This window comes from Vidua chalybeata, chromosome 5, assembly GCF_026979565.1.
Source record: "Vidua chalybeata isolate OUT-0048 chromosome 5, bVidCha1 merged haplotype, whole genome shotgun sequence".
Taxonomy (NCBI): domain Eukaryota; kingdom Metazoa; phylum Chordata; class Aves; order Passeriformes; family Viduidae; genus Vidua; species Vidua chalybeata.
Window position 1 is genome coordinate 16,301,678 of NC_071534.1, and position 22,826 is coordinate 16,324,503.

General features: G+C 37.2%; 1 protein-coding gene across 1 annotated transcript in view; it reads left to right on the plus strand.

Annotated features, from left to right (window-relative positions):
- The window catches only part of ANO4 (anoctamin 4), a 116,096-nt gene that overhangs the window by 36,225 nt on the left and 57,045 nt on the right, over positions 1-22,826 (plus strand). Inside the window, exons 5-8 of the mRNA XM_053942483.1 lie at positions 12,688-12,788; positions 13,040-13,141; positions 15,856-15,900; positions 20,512-20,643. Of these exons, the coding sequence (XP_053798458.1) occupies positions 12,688-12,788; positions 13,040-13,141; positions 15,856-15,900; positions 20,512-20,643 (380 nt within the window). The remainder of the gene's footprint in view (positions 1-12,687; positions 12,789-13,039; positions 13,142-15,855; positions 15,901-20,511; positions 20,644-22,826) is intronic.

Consider the following 22,826-nt stretch of genomic DNA (forward strand, 5'->3'; position numbering starts at 1 on the left):
TTTAAACTAAATCAATGTGAAAATTTTCACCTGTTTCCTGACAAATTTTTGGATACCTTGTCCAATTTGCTCTATTTTCATAAAATTTATTCCATTTGGTGTTGCAGCAAAATATTTTTCTCTCTTAAATGGCATCACAGCTGATCACTGGAATGTCCATACAGGACTAACCATGCCTCGCTAGCAAAGCTTTTATATGCTATCTTCTTAATTCATTTCATAGATTACTTGTAGAGCATGAAAGGATATTTTCCATTAGACAATATGTCCCATAAAAGAAAACCTCATTTCCTAAACTCATGACTAGATTCTTGATGCAAGAACGATCTAACATAAGCCTTTGCAATCAGGGTCTCTGGACCAGAATTTTATTTCATGTGATTACAGAAAAGTAAAATTAGATCAACAGCCTGGGAAATAGTGCTGGGCCACAATTTGCTTCAGATCTCCTCAGGATGTACTTGGACATGAATGGATTATTTGCACTTACATTCCTTATCCTGTGTTCCGAGACTATCACAGTCAGTTCCTGCAACAAAAATGGGGACACTACGGCAAAGTCCTGGAGCAGTGTCAACAAACTCTTACCAATATCCAAAAGCACTGATCTTTTTCATTGTGTTACTCTCGAGCTCCTCACCTCTTGTATTTTGAGTTAAGTGTATGCTTCTAAGAAAGGGAAGATATGTTTCTGGTGGCCTTAACAGCTAAATTTTGATCTTGACGCCTATAAGACTGAAGATCTCAGAAAGCAATTTTAAGTAAAATAATAACATATTCCATAGTAAGTGCAGCACACAGATACTGTTGGAACTCTGAAGGATATCAGATGTACTTGAAGAAACATATACTTTTAATACCACTTTTGCCTGAGTCCTCTGTGATTTTTATCAAATAGCTCTTTATTGATTTTAGTATGGTGAAAGCAAAATATGTGTGTGTGGATGTGGACAAAGAGTTTAAGTATAGAACCATTTCTGCTTTCTTGACATGGTTTATTACAGTAATATCCACATGATAGCATAATATAGGGCTTCTCCTTTTATCCCAGGCTGAATCCCTCAGCCACTCACATATTCCTTACAGCCCCACATGCCAAGTCCTAGAAATTCTTGTTTGGTGTTAGATAGGATAGACCTAAACCTCCTTTTCTACAATTTAATCCATTTATTAATTCCTGATTGAGAAGAAAATTTGAGTGCAGTTCATTCTCTTCTTATTCATAACTATTTGTTACTTATTTTTAGAATGTTACTGTGGTCTCTGCTTAGCATTTTCTTTGGTGTTTTGAATTCCATCTGTGTTTTGAACAATCTTTTTCCCCTAGGTCAAGTTTCCCAAATCTCTTTATCATTCTTATTGTCCTGCTCTTTCTTAATTAATCCATCTATTTCTTACTCAGCCTGTACTTTGCACCCTGCTGAATAGCTATACAAAATAAAGGACTAGTGAATTTGAGTCCTGTATGCTCTTAATTTGATTTTTTTTTTCATAATCTTCATGCACATTACCCTATTCTGGTTTCTGTTTCTGCCATCTATTCTTGATTCTAACAGTGATATTTTGTGTGTTCATCTTTTCTGCATTTAATTCTCCGCCACCTCTCTATCTTCTGTGCTACAAGAATGTGTTTGTCAGACACTAGACTGTAACATGAGAAGTCATTTACCTAAAGAACAGAGCATGGTTTCCCCTGCCCCATTTTCCTTTGCTCTTCATTATACATTAAAAATATTCATATGTTAGATAAGTGCATCACTTTAGGCACTTGGTGACATTTCCAACATTAGACTTTCTATTTTCTTGTCAGTGTTGCTTCCACTGCACTTTCCACCAACGATGTACAGTGGTGATGATTGCTCAGTTGTTACCCAGAGCTCTTTCCTTATTAGTATTTTGATATTTTCCTGTTAACCTTTCATGTTTTAAAGGGGAGATGGTATCTCTGTTAGATGAGGTCTTCACTTAAAATCTGACAGAAAAAAAATATTTTTAAGCTTTCAGTTTTCTCCCATGTTGTGCTTAAATACCATCTGGACAAAGTAAGAATCCATTGGTAGTTAGGGAAATTTAGTATATTTGTATTTTATATGAGGTTCCTCCAGTTCAAAAGTTAAGATGACTTCCTGCTACTTTTTCAAACTGAAGTTTTAAAAAATAGAGCTCTGTAATTTGTTGTGCTCCAGAGGCTGCTGTTGCAGAGATCTGACACTGGAGCTGCCTCCATCATACATCACACGCAGCCAGAATGATGGGCAGGACTAGCTGCCCTCTGTGGTGGTGAGGGGAACCTGGCAAGAGAAATGTGGCTTTGGCTGATCGGGAGATAAGCAAGCAAGATGCAGATAGGATTCTGGGGGAGGAGACAAATATGAGAAGGAAACAAACACTGAGAGAAGTATTTTTCACTTGTGTTTCTGGATATGTGTAAGACACAGAAAGGGGGAGGGAGAGTTGCTTTGAAATATTGTGCTGAAGAAATTAGTTAATTTTTGTAATATTTCAATCTTTGCTTTTTTGAAGATCAATATGGCAATTGTGAACAGTAGGGCAATAACATTATTTTAGAAAAGAAATTCACCAGCTGTGCTACTGTGATGATAACAATTCGGTTCAAAGCTTTCAGTCCCTAGTACCAAGAACTAGGAGAGGTATGTGCTATACAATTTTAATATCATTTCTTCCCTAACCAATTCACCACTCTGCTCTCACATTCAAAAGAGGTTATGCATGACAGTGTATGTGTGTTTGTACTGCACAAGTAATTATAGTGACTCTGCAAAGTTGCATCAAATGATGCAAAGCACATTCCTACACTACATTTCTCTGACACGCTGGACGTTATATTTTAAATATTTGACAGGAACAACAGCCTGCAGTGTATGTGAAATTATAATACTCTAAGAGGTTGTTTGTTGAGATAATGTTCTGCAATTTGCAAAATTTTCCCTGTTGTCTAGTGATGCAACACTAAGAGAACTTCCCTCCAATATTAAAATATCTTTTATAATATTCATTGGGCCCCAAATGCCATGTTTTTAAGAAAATTCCTTTCAAAAAATGATTATTCTCTATAGAGCCATTGATGTATGAACCATATTGACTTATTTCAAAAATTATCTATTGGAATTATAATTTTCCTATCAGGAAATCTCTGTAATAGAAGAAAATGTCTATCACAGTACACCCATACAGAGCTTGAAAAACTGGGATTATTAAGTGAAGTGAGATATTAATTTTATTTCCATGTTACATTTCTCTGCTCCGCTGTAGAAGAGAACAAAAGAGCTTGCTGTAAGCATACGCATTCCAGAGGTACAATAGATGAGAATTTCAATTCTACTCCAAAATTTTGCACTGAATAAAAGGATCTGAATAGTACCACAGAGCCAAAACCTCTTTTGTAACTTCTGTTTCACTTATGGGCTGTGAATTCTCTGCTGCAGCTCTGAGAGGCGCAGCCCTTATAAAAGATGTGCAAAACACTTAAAAAAAAAAATCTAGAAATATTTATCGCTCAATAGATAAAAAATTCATTTGTACTTTCCTAAGCTGAACAAGCTGCCTTTTGTAAGCTGGAGGCTTCTTAAAGATAGCAATATTTTTTTTATCCCTAGAGAAGAACAGTATGGTCTATTCAGTAAAGAATCTTCATTTCAGCAGTTTCCATGGTACAAGTGAATTTGGAAAGGGGGATTCTTTGCCAATGTATGTGTTACTTATGGCCTTCATTTCATGCATCATAGGCATCTCAAAACCCAAAATTTTTCTGCAAACAATTTCAGGGTTAATACCACCTCTTTGCAACATATGCCATCAGACCAAAACTAACATTATCTCATGTGATAGTGACGCTGTCTTTCAAGAAAAAGAGGACTGGTTTGTTCTCTGCAACTCCTCTCATTAAATCTGCATGTCAGAGCTCTGAACTCCAAGAGGAAATCCTCTCTGTGCTCGATCACATTTATCTGAACCATTAAGATGCTGAGCTCCATCTGGTGCTGCTTTGCTCTTCTGTGTCATACAGGAGGTGTTTTCATCCGGCACCTTATGTCAGTAGGCACACTGGGAGCAGCAATAATTGATCAATAGCAGAGCTCATGTTTAGGAGTCTGCCTTGACAATTCATTGTTCCATCTATGGGCATTGCTTTATCACAATAAATTAGAACATTCTGAAGCAAATTCCTAATTTGCCCTTGTCATACCTCAGCCTTGTTTCATTTAAAGCATGTCTAACAAATGAAGGGATTTGTTCACGGATGCACAAAGGAGCCAGAGTTTTGCCTTCTTAGTTTAGAGACATTATGTATTTCACTTTCACCTTGTCTCCAGTTAGATTCTAATTACTCTATCTTTGCTTAAGAAAGTGGGGGTTTTCTTCTGTTTCTGATGTGTGGGTTTTTAACATCAAATGGTCTAGTTACATAGAGGTTGAATTACTTTGAGCTTAGCTGAGCAGACAGGTCATAAATGTACAATCGTGTACCTCATCAATTTTTAGAAATTTCCACTCTGCACTAGACTATGAGATTTCTTTTTATGATCAACATGAAATTGTGGTTTGCTGAAGACAACACATTAAGATGGATTTGCCTTTATCTCTTGGCGGTTTGTATTTAAATTTTGTGGGAAGTCTTATACAGTTTGAGAATGGTTTGGGATTTAAAAGGTCAATCTATCTAATTTTTTAATATGAATTGTGAACTGAATATTGGTAATCAAGCCTATTCTCAACATCACATTTTGCTTTGGAAAGAACTTCCCTTTCTTGTATTAATAGTGGTATATCTGAAGAGATGGCTGCTCTACTATATGCTTTGGCATATTTAGAAGACTGCTTTCCTTGTAAAATTTTGTTTGCATCCTTTTAGTGTATCAGATCTCTTGAGTGCCTTAGTAAGACTACAAAATGCAGTTGCTCAGAAATTCACTTTGTCCATTTCATTAAAGAAATATAACAACTGTATAACAGTTTGTATAAAGTGGAAGAAGAAAGGGAAAATATCTTGCTCATGTCTCTGCCTTTAAATGAGGAAGGCAGGAAAGTTTTGCAGCAATGATTGGAACAATGTGAAATGAATTATTAGAAGATGGCTCCTTAAACTCTTTCCAGTTCTAATAGTCATCACAGTAAGGTAAGTAAGGCACAGAAAACTGTGAGTTAGTTAGCTTGTTAACTCAACTGTTGGTTGAGTTAACAAGCATTTGAGTCACTCAGACTAGCAGAGTTTATGGGTAACTGTAACTGGTAGAGTTGTGAGTGATTCACATTCTTCTCATGCATCTTTCCCCTTCATTTAACTGGATCTTGGTTTTTCTTTGGTGCTATTTCTTCCCTGGAAAATGAGAAGCTGTATGTCTGAGAAGGAGCAGTGAGAGTGCACTCCTGTGACTTTCCTGCAGAGCAGAGGCACATGTGTGTCCTGCACAGCCAGGAATGGTGCAGAAACCCACCCAGGTGTTGCCAGACCAAGTAGTTATCCTACTCATACCAGCATGGGACAGCACCCAAGATAATAAGCTGTGCTAACAAGCGTATGCATTACCCCATTGCTTCCCCTATGGCATGGGCTAACACCTCTGCCTGTAGTTACTCATGTAGAGGATGTGTAGCTGGATTGAAGAACTTGGGGCTTGTGTCATGTGAACTGAACTGAACTGACAGTGACCTTAAGAGTAGTCTCTTCCTCTGGATGAGCTCATGTGTATCTCCTTTTAGAAGGAATTTTGAGTTGCACCGTCAAATACACAGGTGTCCAGAGAGCTGCAGGGCAGTTCACTGCATCCTGGAAAGTGTGGGTGCTGAAAGGACTTTGGAGTCCAGATTGATAATCATGTATGTATTTCTTGTCTTCCTTGATTGTATGAGCTGAGAAACAAGACTGCAGAGGGAGTTGAACAACCAAAGAGCTTCACACTACTGGAGCATGGGTAGGTGCTCAGAACCAGGGCTGCTGCCAACGCTTCTGAATCCACATGGAAATTCAGCTGTGACCTTTCTGTCCAGAGATACTCTGGTGCCCAGAGAGGTTGCAAGGTCTCTAGCCACAGAGATATTCAAGACTCCACAAACCACTCTAGTTGTCCCTGATTAGAGCAGGAGATTTGACTAGATGGCCTGTATTATTCTATGATGCAATAAGCAGCTTATTCAGTTTTCTCTAGGTTATGTGTATGAAAAAACTATCATAAGCCTGCCTGCATTTTTTGTGTGTTTTATTAATTATCATGTTTGTGAATTTAACTTTTGGACAAAAAAAATAAACTTTTTCTTTACCAAAGCAATGTTTTTCCAATAAGCCTCTAAAAGCAAACATGAATATTTTATGGACAATTCATTAAATGTAAGTATTTTCTACTTCAAAAAATTATTAATGAAAAAGAAATCCATATTGGAAAAATATTGACTTTATATTTTACACTTGGGATAAATCACAAAGAAAGTTGCCTTATATAATGTAGTTCAATTGTGTGATGAATTTTTAATGGCCTGTGATGTCAAAAGAAAAATGATGTACTTAAGAGGCCTTTCTTTGGCCCATAAACAGTCAAAAAGATTTGATGATGTCAACTACTACTGTATAAAGTACTAACTTTTTTAATCTATAATTTGAGCCCATAAGTGATGTTTCAAGTAAAGAGACAATGTCAAATACCGTTTCCATAAGTAAAAGAGCACTATTCTGCCCAGAGATTTTAGCTATCTGCATTTTAAATCTGCAAATAATGATTTCACAAGTTTATAGTAATTTTCCAGTCTGAAGGAATTAAAGGATATTTGTCAGGTAAAATCCATATTATTAGCTATTTTGTCACAGAGATCTTACCCAGATGGGTCTAACCTGTATTCATTCAGTATTTGCTGATGGAATTATCAAGAAATGTTTTATCATTACCTCACAGTAATGATAAAACAACCTTTTCCATTAAGATGGTCATGCTGCAGATAGTTCTAATTCTTTTCCCTCGGAAGTGCAGTCCAAGTCAGAGGATATTGTTTCCATGGTTGATTTAGTACATCTAAGTTACCTTACTATAAGACCCATTCCGCAGATTTAGATGACATTTGTTGGAATTAAAGACTTCCTTCTGATGTTGCTTCTTATCTTAGAGGAATTTGTATTTCTCTACTGCAGATTGTGAGCTCATCATTGCACAGTAAATTTGAGCAGTGAGATAGTATTTGCATTTTACTTCTACTCAAGTAACCTACCCTGTTCTTGAAGCTGTCCTCCCACTCACATATTTTTGCCTACATAGAAGGACATTGCAAGCATTTCCCCTTGTTCTGTTCCACAATTGAGATCCTGTCATATGCTGCCAGAAATTAAGCACTGTAACAATGACACCTGCTCTGAGCTGGATTAGATGACACATTGCCTGAGTGCTGGCAGGAAGCAGCCACCTGCCTGCATTACTAACTCCACTGGAGCAGAACCTCTGCAAGTACTTTGCAAAGTAAAAAAAAAAAAAAAAGCTTTACTTCATCATATTTTGTCATGAGATTTCACATAAAAATCATTCTAAATTGTAATCATGTGCCTCTGTCTCCTTAGATCAAGTTATTCTACATTTCACATGTCAGTGCCCTCAAATCAAAATTGCTTTTATCAACGGCTTCCTATTTTAACATAGGACTATCTTTTTTATTCTTATTTTCATCCTTACTTGACTTGCAAGAAACTACAGTTTCTTGCAAGTCAAAGGCTTCTTAATATCCACATTAAAATGTGAACAATATATTCCCCTTTTTTCACTAAACCCATGCCTTTGTTGAAGGTACATGTGTGAAAAATATTGGCACTGTTATTCATTAGGTTCCTCAGAAGCATGAACGTGGAGGCTAATGTTTGTGAGTATGCAATATTTTCCCTGAAACCAGACATATATTGCCAGTATCTAAACAATTGGCCAGTAGGAATGTATGCACTGGAAAAGTATTGGCAGAATATACTTTCTGTTTTTCCAGCTCCTTGGAATTGCCCGTGTGAATTTACATTTACTTTGGTTTTGCAGAGGAAGAACAGTTTAACCAACTAAAATTTGCTGGGTTTTGTTTTTCACTTAATTCACTCCACATGGCAAATCAATCTGTGCTGTTAAGTAATTCTCAAAAACAGTGGAACATGTAGTAGTGACTATTTACTACTCTGCACTCAGACATCATACAGAGCTAGATTACAGAGAGAATTATTACTGGAAGAAGTATGTTGATTTTGTCTCCTTTTCTGTTTTTCCCTGCATTATGGTCTTACCAGAAATTAGCTAGATTTGCCAAAATGTAAAGAACTCTTTCTGTTCAGGCTTTTTAATTTGCCTTGTAGGATCTTACTAAAATAGATGACATTAATTCTGGTTGTTAAATCTGTTTCAAAATCTTACTTATCTCATTTTACTTTTATGGGGAAGGCTTTTAAAGGTGAAGAGAGACTCAACCATGAGAATTTTTCTCTTAAATGATGACAGAGGAAACACCTTAATGGTAAATCCTGAGTTTCTTTTTCACCCTATTGTTTTGCATACATGAATGAAAACCTGCCTAATAGCCTCGAGGCAAATAAACAATAGCAGCATTCAAATGGAGCCACTGTAATTTTAACCTTGTGCAAGGTTATATGCTGTGAATAGGTTTTCTCAACTTTCTTAACTTTTAGACTCAATAAATGCTTATATCAAGGTGAGTACCTACAGCTTTTGTTTCAAAATGACTCGACAATATTATTGATAACGAACTAAAATTAGGAAGGAGGAGGAGAACATTCAAGAGGATATTTGACAAAAGATACTAATCTTTAGCCTTGACCCTGGAAGGAAGCCTGCAAATACAGCAAAATATGGGCTTTTCAAGAGATATTCCATGTCAGCATAACTCTACTTCCATTCAGACTAGCAATGATAAGTGCAGAATGAGCAGTGTCAGGTCAATAACAAATACATATATATTTAAATCCTGTCATCAAAAGACATTAGAATGCTTGCAGGAATACATGGGAGTTTAGTAGCCACGACTTAACCAGCAGTTAGCACCGCTCTGTGCCTCCTTTAGAAGAACGACAACCTGACCTTTTACAAGTTTTCCTTGACCTAGCTGATGACTGTAACTCACGACAGCAGGTGTTTCTGCTTTTGGAGTTACATAAATGGCTCATTGCTTTAGTCTCTTTCACTCCTTACATAGTGATACTGGAGAAGAAAATGTGGCTTTGTTTTTAAATGAGTTGGAAGTTGATTGGATTTCTTTGGGAAATAGCAATGTCTTTATAAACTTAATGGTAAAATAGAAAGGTAGCCTTGCCAGAAGGGCAAGTCTATAATATGTGGACCTATAGTACTGCCTGTATTGTAGGACTGGCAGAAATGATACGGTACTAATGATGCTTGTCAGTGAAGCCAAAATGTATATTGACTATTGTAATCCAGACTCTGGTGATCTGAATTCTGTCATACAAACCTATTTTGAAGATCAGGCCAATTAAACTAAATATACCTTGCTACCACTTCTCAATGAGAATAACTATTAAATACAGTTCTTGTAATAAATAAGGGTGTTTGTAGAGGAAAACAAATCTAGAAAGTGGTAGTTTTAAGCCAGCATTCTCTATAAAAGAGGGCAGTTCTTCCACAGAAAATATTATTTTCCCCAGCCAGTTTCAGTCAGTGGATTGCCCAAAGGCTGTGAAATCTCTGCCTGTAGAGATATGCAGTACTCAATGGGACAAGCTCCTGTCTGAGCAGGCTGATCTAAGTTAGCCCTGCTTTAGCCAGAGGCTCAGCCCAGATGAACCCTGGAGGTCCCTTCCACCCTAGATGAGTCTACAGTTGTCTGATTCTGGAAAGTCTCTTGTCACCCTGGCTTTACGCTGTTCTGAAGACCACTGAGAATGTTTGTTAGTGACCAGAAGAAAATCCGTTTTTTTACGGATTTATTGATTTATTCCTACTCAATAAATCAGTTCAAAACAACCAATTTATTTGAACATTGGTGGCCTGAAAATTATTGCATTGTGATAACTATATCCACTGGTGCTACAGGTCAATTCCAAACATTTATTCCATTTCTGTGTTTGCTAAGTGCTTTATCTCATTGATCTGCCCCTTTAATTCCTCTGTTTTTCTTTCTTCATCATCTGGACATCACTTTTATAGCAGATTGTTCATGTCAATAGCTGTCTTATTTAAGTTTCCAAGGGGTGTAATGTTACATTGATTTTGGTTTGCATGTTCCCTTAATGTGAAATTGAGTTTACTTCTCCAAATCATTTAACGAGCCAACCCTTGAAAGTCAATTACGACAGAAGAATGTTCCTCTATTCTCAGTTGGAACATTTATAAGATGAAGGATACTGAGTCTAAATACTAATCTAACCAAGACAGTTTAGGAGATTCCATTCACTAAATTTTTGTAATGAAGATGGTCTTCATGCTATTGTTTTTCTAGATATTTTGGTTAGCTATTTACTCCTTAGATTAGGTGAGTGTGACATCTCATTCAATTCGTCCTCCATCTGGATTTGTTATTCTCTTTCCAGTCTTGTTTTTTCCAGCCTTGCTTTTCTCAGCCTTGCTTAGTGCTTTCCTTTATGAACACTTAACATGAGCATACCCAAGAGAAATACATTTTTATATTAATAATTTAGCATTATTATTTCTTTTTTTTTTTTTTCTGAATGTGACTGAACCTGCCAAATGTATTTTGATTTGATTTTCTGTTGGTTAGGTCTTTTGTTGGCAAAGCTGATTGTCATTTTGCAAACATTTTGATGTGCCAACATTGCAAGATACAGAGTAGAAAAATATTCTTTAAACATCTGTACTGTGATAACCATTCGGAAGTCTTTCATGTTTCTGCATGAAAACATGTAACACATAAGATACCAAATTTAGATAGTGTTCACTTCTGAAACAGTATCTTCACAAGTCATGTTTGGCTCCCATATTTAGTAAGGCTCAACCTACAATATGTTGGAAAATACCTATAAACTTTTTGCTTAACAGCCATCACTATGTTTAGAAGCTGTTTTTAACAAATTTCCCCCATTTCTCAGTTTTTATTTGTGTGTCAGTACTGTAGTTTCTTTCTGTATTTTGGGCTTTTTAGATAGTTCTTTTGAGATTTGGTGGATTTTGTTCTGTTTTGTTTTGTTTTTTAATCCAAGTTATTTAGGACAAAATTGCCAATCTACTGCTGACTTAACCTCATCTTTGAGAAAGCAGTTTGCAGGAGATTTTTAAAGTGGCAGAATTTAGTTTTGGTTTTGTGGTATTTCCTTACTAAATTTCTCATGGGAAAAGAAAAGCTAATTTGTGAAATGTACCTATAAAGAAAAACATAATCAAAGCCTGATTTAAAATCCATAAAAGTCAGGGAAAGAGTGCAAGTGAATTAATTGTCTCGGAAGCAAATCTCTTGGGGGCATTTTGTTGCTGTTGTCATTTTGTATTGAAATATTTTTCAAGAATTCATCAGCAAAGAAGACAGATTTTTTTTTTTCCTGCAGTTTTTAGCACCATAAAGTCACTCATTCCTTTATATGTTAAATCCATATTTGCACCCCAGTAATATTTTGAGTGCAAATATCTATGTCCATTATAGTCCAATACTGTAGTTGTTTATAAAATGTTAACTCTATAGTGATTGGGTTGGGTGGGTTTTTTTCCTTTGTTTTTGTTTTGGATTTTTTGTTTGTTTATTTGTTTTTTGGAGTTTTTTGTGTGCCTAATAAAATCATATATATGTATCTTAACTGCTGGAGTTTTCATTCCTATCATGTCACAAAGTAGTAATAGAATTTTAGCCACTCTAAGGACATGGACATGCAAATTCAATAATTTCAGCATCTATCAGGATGGCGGAGGGAGAATGTAAGAGGTATAAATGTCAGCCTCCCACCCATATAGTCAGATAAACAATAATCAGATAAACAATACTAGATTTAAGAACTCCTAGCAAGTTGTGCTAACCAAGAATTTAAGTGAGAAACATTGAATATAGGACAACGTCTAAAAAACTAGGAAATCATCCCCAAAGCTAATAATTTTCTTGCCTGGTTTTCTGTCATCATATTTTCCTTGTCTCATACTAAGTACATCTTCACCTATTTCTTGGAATGCCATCCACTTGATTGTCTAAAATTGTATTGTATGTATCTTCATGAAAATTTAATTAATATTCATTAGAAATTGAACATTTAATCTTCCAGTATTATCATGTGGCTCTCTGTGTTCTCACATCAGCTTCAGCCAAACCTGCTGTAGCTTTCTTGTAGAGCACTGTGGCTCCTCCTGAGTGCAAACAGAGCAAAATTCCTCCTTTTCTCCTCTTTGCTGCACATCCTCTGGTCTTTGCCTGACAGCTTTCTGTTAGGTAGCAGCCATGCTGATGTGCACACCCTGCATAAAGTTCTCTTTATGCTACATACACTCAGCTAACCCATAGATGCATCTATCTGCCCTCCATGTCTTCTTTTCCATGTAAAGGAGGCACACAGGAAGGCCAGAAGGGAGTCACAGCATGGCTTTCAGGACAGCAGAAAAAAAAAAAAGAGTTGACAAAATACAGATAAAACATTTCAAGAAGAATAAGGAATTGGGAAGGGTGACACATCACACCGACCACTGACTACGGTTTCTTTGCTTTTTAATTGAAAAATTAAGCTCTGGTGGCTGTTTTGTTTCTCTTTTGCAGTCATCCCTAACAAACAGTGACATCATGTTTGTGAAACTGCATGCCCCTTGGGAGGTCCTGGGCAAATATGCTGAACTAATGAATGTAAGAATGCCTTTCAGGTAGGTGTAGTTGTATTTTGTCTCAACCTCCAAAGCCACACTATACTGTAAAGTTAATGTGATAATAACACCAAAATGCCTGTAGAAAAGATTTTCTATAAGATACTACACACCTTTAGGAAATATAAACGGAGTTCCTTAGATACCACATGCTATTTCTTGTTAAAGCCTATAATTTCAGTACAACACTGGTTTGAGATTAAGATGGGCTGTAGCAGTGCAGCTGTTTTCATGGGGTATTCTGTCCTTAGGCCCTTTAACCCCTTCAATGCTGGAGCCCCCTGCATACTTGTGCGCTGCTGTTTTTTAAATGGACATTTCATTGAAATCAATGGGAGGTCAAGAAGATCCAGGTACGTAAGGCAGCACAGAAAGTGCATGTCTGTTTGACGTATCTGGTATGCACCTGTAAATTGCTTGTATAGTATGTAGTTAGTATCCCATAAATAAGTATAAATAAGTATCTCTTCTAATAGGAAAACAATTTAGGCTATGAATGCTTTTTACTGTGGAGAAAATAGAGAACTTATATTAAATGCTACTGATAACTAGATTAATTCCACATTGAAATTCAGGTTATTTTTATAATTGATTAAATATTATTTGCATGTTGGGCTATGAAATTTCCTATGTAAAATATTGCTTTTACTCTGCTGGTTATCAGAACTTTTAAAGTATCATAAAGACTTCCACTGGAACTGACCACAACCCATGAACTCTGAGGCCTTGACTCTTCTTTCAATTAGCAGGGTTTGCAATATAAAGCTCCATTGATTTTAATGGAATTACTCCTGAACAAGAAAAGAATCACACCCAGAATATATGCAACTAGTGATCTGGTGCCTTTGTAGGATTCCTTCTGTTTTTTCTTACCTAAGTATGAAAAATGCCTCTGGTATGAGACACCCTGTAGCAGTAGAGAACTCTGGAAAAATGGATATGTATAAAGGACAAACTTGCAGGATAATTTTGTATTTATTTTGTTTTCATTTTCACAGCAAATCTTCAACTGTTCTTCCTTATGCTTTTATTGCTAAAGAGAAAATTCTAAAAGTAATCACAAGTCATTGCAGGATAATAAAATTAATTTCTTAAAGTTTGGATTAGGTCAGAAGTGTGTCTTCTTTGATTTCTGTGGCATTCCTTGAGATGGACCCACTCCAGCAGTGGAGTGAGGTCTCATGATTCAGAAATTCACCAGGAACTCTGAATTTAGTCATGGAGCAGCTTGTTCTTTCCTGATCACTAAGCAGATAGCAAAGTAGGTGTCATACAGATTATATAGAAAGCTTTGAAAATACTGAGGATCATGGCTTCATTCTTTCCACATCCATAGAGAGAGAATTACTGCAGCATTGTTAAGAGGAAATCATGGTAATTCACTAGTGACTGCTGGGCAGGCTCTTTAATTTTTTCTAAAAAACAACAGTACAGTTTACCAATTCAAAAAATCTTAGAAAGTGTCCACAAGTCTAGATGGCTTGTTCCCAGATGCCTTTGTCTGAGACTTTGTTTTAAGAGCTGCTGATTGCTTATTGCACCTGATTATTCAGGGTGGAATTGTGCAAGGTCCATGCATCATTGAATGAAATCTTTGTTGTTTCAAAGCAAGAGGGAAAAAGTGGTGGATACCTCTGAATATTGGAAGCAAAACTAAGAAGTAGATGGCATCTTCAGAAACACTTAGCCTTGACCTTTCTCTGCTGAGAAAGGTCGAGCAGAGCAAGATATTGAGTATATTGAGTAGAGCAAGATAAATAACACTATCCAAAGAAGGCTGGCCAACATTAAATAGTTTAAAAAATTTTACTTCACCAGCACGATATGGACTCTAATAATAAAAATGTTCAAAAGTTCTGAAAATTAACCTGGAATGCTAACCAAATTTTTTAATCATTTATAAAGCATTAATGTTGTCTTATTTTAGAGGACTTGCTTCCAAGGCACTAACAGCATTCCTACACTACATCTACTATAATATTTAGAACATGTGTGGTATAAGCCTTCATTTTCTAGAAGTGGTACAGTTCTGCATTACACAATGGAACCTCTCAGAATACACAGAAACCACCTTGATTTAGCAGTTACCTTCAGTGGATGACAAAGTCAGCCTCTGGAGGAGGAAATCAGAGTTTGGTCAGGCACCCAAATCTTCCAGTAAAGAGTATGACTCCAAATCCACAGTCAAGAACCCTCAGATTTTCTTAACTCCCGTGAAGATATGATCTCTGTGCTGAAGGCAAGGTGTCAGATCCTGACAGCTCTGGTATGACAGGCATCTATGAGAAGAACAAGAGCAGCCAGCAGGGGAGTGGCACAGGACGTGGACTCCCTGTCCTGGATCTACACATGGTGGATAGGGGCTGCTCTGCACCGCAGGGCTGGTCAGGAGGCAGGTTGGGAGTGGGTTCAGCATGTATCTGCTCGTGTTCCCTTGTCTGCTCACTTGCTCATCGTTTGCTCTCACACACAGCTTATTGCACTGACAACAGAAACCAGCCTGAATGAGGGGCACAGGGAGTGGCTGCACGCTTGGCAGCGTGCTGTGCACATGTGCATTTGCTTGTGTAGCCTATATTCTGTTTCAAGGGATGTTATCCCAACAGGAATCACAGACCCCGCTTGGTACTGCATGTGTTACAGCATATTGCAGCATAAGGTACAGCTTTCCTGGCTTTTCTAAGTGATTCCCCCTTATGTTTCACCAAATGCAGCTTTAATAACTCACTAGTAGACATCATATAACTTATCCATAATTGTGTCAGTCCTATGGAATTCCTGCAACAGTTTATGAACTCTGAAATAGAAACATCTTTGGATCCCCATCTTCCACACATGACAAATAGCAGAAAAGGAGGAGACAATGGGAAAATTATGACCTTTTGGCAATTCAAATGCCACCAGTGTCTGTGTGGCTTCCTGTGAGGTTCTGTTAATCTCTCTTTTAGTCTCTTCCTCCACCTCTTACAGGCTTCTGTCTTCAATCTCCTTTCCTTCCTTGCTAGTTCATACTGTAACTGACGATGGGTTTTCTTCTCGACTGGCTTCATTTTTGCTGTTCTTCCAGGAGAAAAATCTATTACCTGCATCGCCGATACAAGTTCATGAATAGGTGAGTACAGTTCTCATGCCAGTTTATGCTCATTTGGACTCAATAACAAAAATAATGGTTAAAGTCAACCTGGAAGGAAAAGTTTATTGGCTGCGTTTGTAGAAATGATGAAGGGAGTGATTACACACTAGGACATCTGCAAAAAAAATCCAAACAGAAATTGCATTTTTAAGGCATCTGCATTGTGAAAGAAGCAATTAATTTTGTCAGTTTTGCTTTTTTAGGAATAAGAACATATTTTTCAATTGATGGAGTCTTCAAAGAACTAGAAGTATGTTAGTGCAAATGCTGTATCCCCTTATTTCCATGTAGCTCATTAGGGAGTTTCTTGGGGTTAGAGTACCACAGTTACAGGGGTTTTTCCATTTCTATGAACCCTGCTTACTTGTAATATGATGGCATTATTTATTTATTGCTTCCTCTGTGGGGATGCTTAGTACTTTTTTGGTAGATAGGAAGCCAATGAACCAAGCTTGAGAGATGTGTATTTTCCAAGAATCTTTGAAGTGCTTTCACTCAATTATTAAATATCTTTAAGGTTATGCTTGATGCCCAGGTTATGTCTGACTTCAAGCAATGACACTCTTTTCCTGAAGCAGTTTGCATTTTCTTTTTGATACCTTGGAAAATTAAATGAAAATATCTCCAAAATGCCTAAAAACTATACAGACTTGACAAAAACCAGATCATTTATATATCTACAATTATCTCTCTCAATTACCTCTCTCACTGTATGTGGCATTTAATGCCATGGTACTCTTGATGCAGTTTTCCATGGTCTAGTCCTTAATCTATTCTTTTACTGAGGTCAGTGAAAATATTCCCAAGAACCTCTAAGAGAGAAAAATTAAAATTGAAAAATCTGCATTTTGGAGTAAACCGCCATACCGTTTTGCACATAATGTCGATACATTTACATCCATGGGATGATCACTCTGCAGTATGAGCATATTAAAAAGTGTTTTGGATATTAAGTTATGTCACGGTGTACTGGTAACTTGACAGCACCAGCACTGATATCACATTATGGAATTTGCCTTTTCGTATGAGCCCTTTGTGGAGTTGAGACATTTTACCCCTCTTTGGCACACAGTAATAAATGCACACAAATCTTCTAAAGCTTTTTGATTCTGCCCCACTTTCCATTCCCACCTTACAATAGATACTATAGTGGCTGTTAGCTTTGGAATTGGTCTTGACTTTAGGGAAGACACGGCTGCTTTGACTAAGGCAATAGATAGGAAGGAGAAGGTGAAGGGTCCATCATTTATATGTGTTATATGAAGTTTTGCTTCACATTCATTTTCTTATGAGTCAGGATGCAATTTGAAATCAGTATGGGAAGAGGTATGATCTTTTTCTGGTATTCAATTCCTAAGTGATGAGAACACTAAATTCAGTTTTTATGTTCAGGTCTATAAATAGCTACTTGAGGAAGAAAAGCTGTAACTGAATGGCCCCAGAGGGGAAAAATAAAAAATATTCAGCTTTATTTTCATTTATGTGAAACTTAGATATATGGCTTCAGTAAAAGTATCTATTTCCTCTACTCAGTTCAGTGTAGATTACAAGTACCCAAAGCCTTTCATTTTTTGAGTTAATACAAACATTATGTTGACATTTGGGCAAAATTTATTTTAGAGAGAATTTTCATCACAAGGCAAAGCCCAGAGAGGTCTCTTGCAACTTGTGAACCTGACTTGAATTTTTTCTCTGAAAAATTCTAATGATCTCAACACTTCAAATTACAAAACTTCCCTATTTTAAAGGAAAGGAGGGGTATCAGACACCTTATAGTACCTGCATCATGGTTTAAAACTAAACTAATAAAATAGCTAGCACTACAGTATGCATAAAGTTCAATGAAAGCTGACCCGCTCATAAAAATCAGTCTCAATGCAAAACCTTTTTTTTTATTTTCCTAACTTTCCTTTGAAAAACTTTTCTATCCCTACCCTACTTTATGATGAGAAAAGTTTCTTTTAAATTATTTGAGAAAATCTTTGTGTGAGTTAAACACAATATGTATCTTTAGAAAGAGGGTGCTGAGTAAAGACTAAACTTGTAGAGCAGAGGCAGGATTGAAGTGGGAGACACTCTGCCTTTGAGGCACTGTGTGAAGCAGCTACCTCTCTATCACTCCATCACCCTATTCCTGGGTAGGTCACACTGCTTTCCAAACATCATTCCCCTATTCAGGTGCGTGTGGGGAAAATGAGGCATAGATTAGCCTTGAAGAAATGATTAAAAAAAAATAGATTTTTTAACACTGTGTGTTTGTATTTGTTAGTACCAACACCATTCTTTCAGCTCTTTCCTTTTGGGAGATGATCCTGTAGAGTACAAAACCTGCACTGCTGACTGACGTCACTGTTGGAATGAGCTGGAGGAAATTTTAAGACTTGGTCATTTTTCTTTTCCAAGAAGATAACTAGGGGGGTTTGCTTTCCTTGCAGAAGGCTGTACTGCATGTTCTGTGCTTTGCAGTAAGGTTTTGCAACCTTCTCAGACCCGTTTGCCAGCAGGCTGACTGAGCATGCCAAGTAATCTGAGTCTTGGGAATGGCAAACCACTCAAATTCTGGGTACACTCAGTGAGAAGCCAGCATGAATAATGCATTGCTGTTAAGTGGGGAAAGCACTCAGTCCCTTTGTGCTGTGCTTGTGTGGTGTGATAAACCTGCAGTAGTCAGTATCTCAAATGTGCACATTGACTTGCAGCATGAATGGGAAAGGATTGCAGATGGGCAGGGGTGTTAATAGCTTAGAGAATTCAAACGAGTTTAATTAACAGAAATGGAAGAGGATATTTAGAAAAACCCTCCTCCTAATTCCTCCTCCTTTTTCCATACCCAGACACACTAAGCCTGTTGAATATACAGTAACACAGGGCTTACTGAATTTACAGGGCAAAAACCAAAGGCCAAAAGACAGGGATTTCCCCCTTAGAGAACTTGCTTTCCCTTGGCATTTTTATCTATCTGCCTACACAGACTAGCTCAATGCTGTCAGGATGCTGCAGCTGGAGAGTTACGATGGATCAGACCCCTTAGAGCCCTGGGATCTGCCATCTCACCTGCATTCAGCACAGACTTTTGCAAATGACCTCTTCCTGTGCTCAAACTGCTGGGTCAGTGCAAACACTAGCCAGGGAGAGGTTATGATTAATTAAGTAATTAAATCTTATATTAAGTTTACAGACAGATTCCAGTTTTCCCAAACAGACCTGATGATGAATTTGCATACATATGCAACACCTGACACCCGTCGCCCCATCATGCTATTCCAAATTGGAAGTGCAGAAATGAGACTAAAACAGGTACAGCTGATTTATTTACAATTTTGAAATGTGCCCATTTTTAAAACTGAGCATTAGCTTCCTTATCCAAGATAAAACCTGGTGGAAGAAGGCTGAATATTCCAGGAAAAACTATATGAATTTTAAATGAAAATATGTAACATTTTCACATCACTTCCCCATATATTCAGCTGCCTGGATATGGGTTGTCCTCCTTCAAACTGACTGTGCAGAGGTACTAGCATTTGCTGGTCTTAAGAGTTCTTGTGTTGGCTGTTAAAACAAACAAACAAACAAAACCTACAAAAAAAACCCACAAAACAAACATGACAAACAAACCCCCCTCAATCATATTTCCAGTCCTTGAGCTTCTCTCATAACTGAGTTTTAAATTCAAAGGAAGTAAATTTTTGTCCTTTAGCTCCACTTCTGGAAACATTCATCCAGTGACTGAAGTATGGGCACACTCCGTAATTTGTAGTCCATGATTTTTGCAGAAATCAGTGGTTAGGATTTGCAGTAGGGCTCACTGTGCTAAACATAGCTTTGTTAGGTGCTTTTCATTATAACATTCTAGTATGGATTTGAATTTAGTTTAGTTTGTCTTCTCCAATGAACTCTGATTCTTCCCTTCATTTCACTGTGTATCTTTGCATGAGTGCACCTGTAGTTAAATCTGCCCTTTCTCCAGCTCAGTTGCTGTTTGTTTTCACCTTCCAAATGTAAGAATCTGCATAGCAGTCACCTGTTAGCCTATACACCCAGAGTTCTGGTGTCATGGAGGTTGTAGTGTTGCAAGAAACCACAGCTGAATGAAATGAACAAAGTAGTCTATTTTTAATAGCATCAATTGCAAGGTAAGAATCCATACAGAGAGCAGTAATGGGATGGAACTTGTTTAGCTGCCAAAAATCTTTGTCCAGAACAGATCAGAACAGATCACTGTTCTAATGTTTAGAACAGCCAAAATCTAATGTTGGTTAAGCCTGAATTTTAAACTAACTGAAAATCTGAGAAATAAAGATTTAGAGGAATGCCAAACACTCACTGGGCTTAATAAGATTTATGGCAGCATGTACTATCAGCATTGCTTTTCTGATGAGACAAAATAAATGCTCCTCTGCAGGAAGCTGGTTATGAGTAATCGAGTTCAGCATATGTAATTTGGTCTGCCTCAACAAAAGTCAGAAGGCATTGCACCTTTCCTAGTTGTAAATATTCAGTATCCTAGTTTGACAACCAGGATAGATAGTTCTTCATAATGTAGTGAAAAAACCTATTATCACAAATGCTCATACTTATCATGTGCTGCAGGATCGAGAAACAGATAAGCAGGTTCCGCGGATGGTTGCCCAGAAAGCCAATGAAACTGGACAAGGAAACACTGCCAGATCTGGAGGAGAATGACTGCTATACTGCTCCATTCAGCCAACAAAGGATCCACCAGTGAGTATTCTATCATATCTCAGTTGCAAGGAGAAAACTTTTCTTTCTGGATTCACCTTGGAAAAAATTATTTCTTTGTTCATGTCTTAAGGACTAGTGCCTTCATATTAGTCTTTTTTCAAAAAAAAGGGAGAGATAGCTAGTCTACATTTCTGTTAGTTAAAGGTCCAGCTCAAAGCTGAGGAAATAAATGGGAAAGTTCCTTTTAATTCACTGGAATTTCAATTATGTCTTTAAAGGGATCAAATGGCTATTTTCTCTCAGGTCAGAATTGCAGCTGTTCTTTTTCACTTAAAGATGTGATTAAAACTTTTCTCAGCATTCCTTATGTCTTTAGCATAATCAAAAGTAGTTCTTCATCACTGATGGTTGTAATACTGATACTTGCATTTCATTCCTAGTTATGACTGTAGAACAAACAAAACTCTAAAGAAAACAGACAATGCCAATTTGATTGCATTTCTCTTTCAATTTCATGGAAGCAAAACTGCTTGCAAAATGGCAGTGTTCAGACTGTTGAGACCTAGCAGCAACACTTTTCTACCAATAGCACCAGTGTTGGACAAATGTCAGAGAAATCACTTGGCTACAAGAAGCCTTTATTCCCTTGCAAAATGCAGAACAGAAAAAGCTCCACATAACTTTCAGAACTCATATGGAATTTAAGGGATGTAAAATTTTTTATGTCTTATGGGTAGTTACAGTGTTTGTGATATGGGAAACAGTCATTGACTGACAGCAAAACTGCAAAGATTAGGCAGCACTGTTGAGGGTACTAAAAGAAGACACAGAACGAATTGTAAGTCACTCAAAATTCTGAAATATATGGTTTCAGGGAGAATCCAGGTTGATAAACCTCTGAAATACCTCATTTTGAATGAATAATTTGTCATGGATTTAATTTACTAGCTGCAATAAAAGTGAGTAAAATAAACCTCTGCCACAAATGGCATCTTTCCAAATACAGCAGAAAAACAAGAACAGGTGCAAAACTCCAGGGAAATTTCAACAGACGTCTGTTTGATACAGAGATGGGTCAGTTATTGTACCCTGCAAGAGGAAAAGTAGGTGCAAATTAGTTTGAGAATAGACCAGTGATACTCAAAAAAACTAATAAATTGGTATGTCAGCATTAATGTTTTTATTACCATTAATATTAACTGCTAACTTCCCTTAAATTACTGCACATAGGAAAGGGGTTGGTGGTTTGTTCTGAGAGATTTTTTTGTAGCTGAAAGGAGAATTGACATATATGAGCTAGAATTTTTTTTCATTCTTCTGCCTTGCTCATGCTCATGTTGGTAAACTGGCAGGAGAGTTTATTAGGTAGTGTTAGTTTCATTAACACTCCTGCTGTTGTTTGGCGCTTCTTCTACGTCATTGCAGACTTGGAAACTTTATTCCCTGGCAGACCTGACATTTTTAGCTTAGCTTTCTGTGTGTAATCTTCCTATCCTTTTGTGTGGGGGCTTATAAAATGTTGGCTGAGCTGGCCTCCTTCTCCCAAAAGATGCTGGCTCTGACAGCAGTGGTGTTCCTATCGTGCTTCAGCCTGTTTCCTGTGTTTGGCTTGTTTTGTTTCACTAGAATTTTGAAATGCAATGACTTGTTCAATATTTTTCTACTGAGCTGCATGCAGGTATTTAAATTTTTTAACCCAGAGACCCACAATATTGTTTTAGGAATGTGAAGATAAATAATCACTGAAATGAATGAGATGCTGAAAAGAAGAATTGCCATCCACAGTAATGTTACAATAATTTAGCTTGCGTTTTGTCAGTGGTAAGAAAAGTCCATACATTTTGATATTTGGGACAGTTAAGGTTTGGCTAGAGTGCTCTCACCATATTACCAATACAATGTAATTATACTGGAGGCTACGAAATTGGCATGGGTAGTTACTTGTGGAGTTCAATGTTCCACAAGCACATCATCCTATAGCCTAGAAGAACAGTGACAATCTCTTTCCTACTCTTGGGCCTTTAGCTGTGACTCTGCCTTCTCTTCCATCACACACAGTTGTGCCAAAACTGATTCAGAGAGAACAGATACAGGAGAGGAGGGGTCCCAATACCACACCAGTGCTCAGCTGGCTGACCTCACTGTTGTTTAAGACTTTTCATTGAACATATGACCATTTTTTTGAGCAAAGTAAATGTTTGTAACTCATTCTGTTCTTGAAC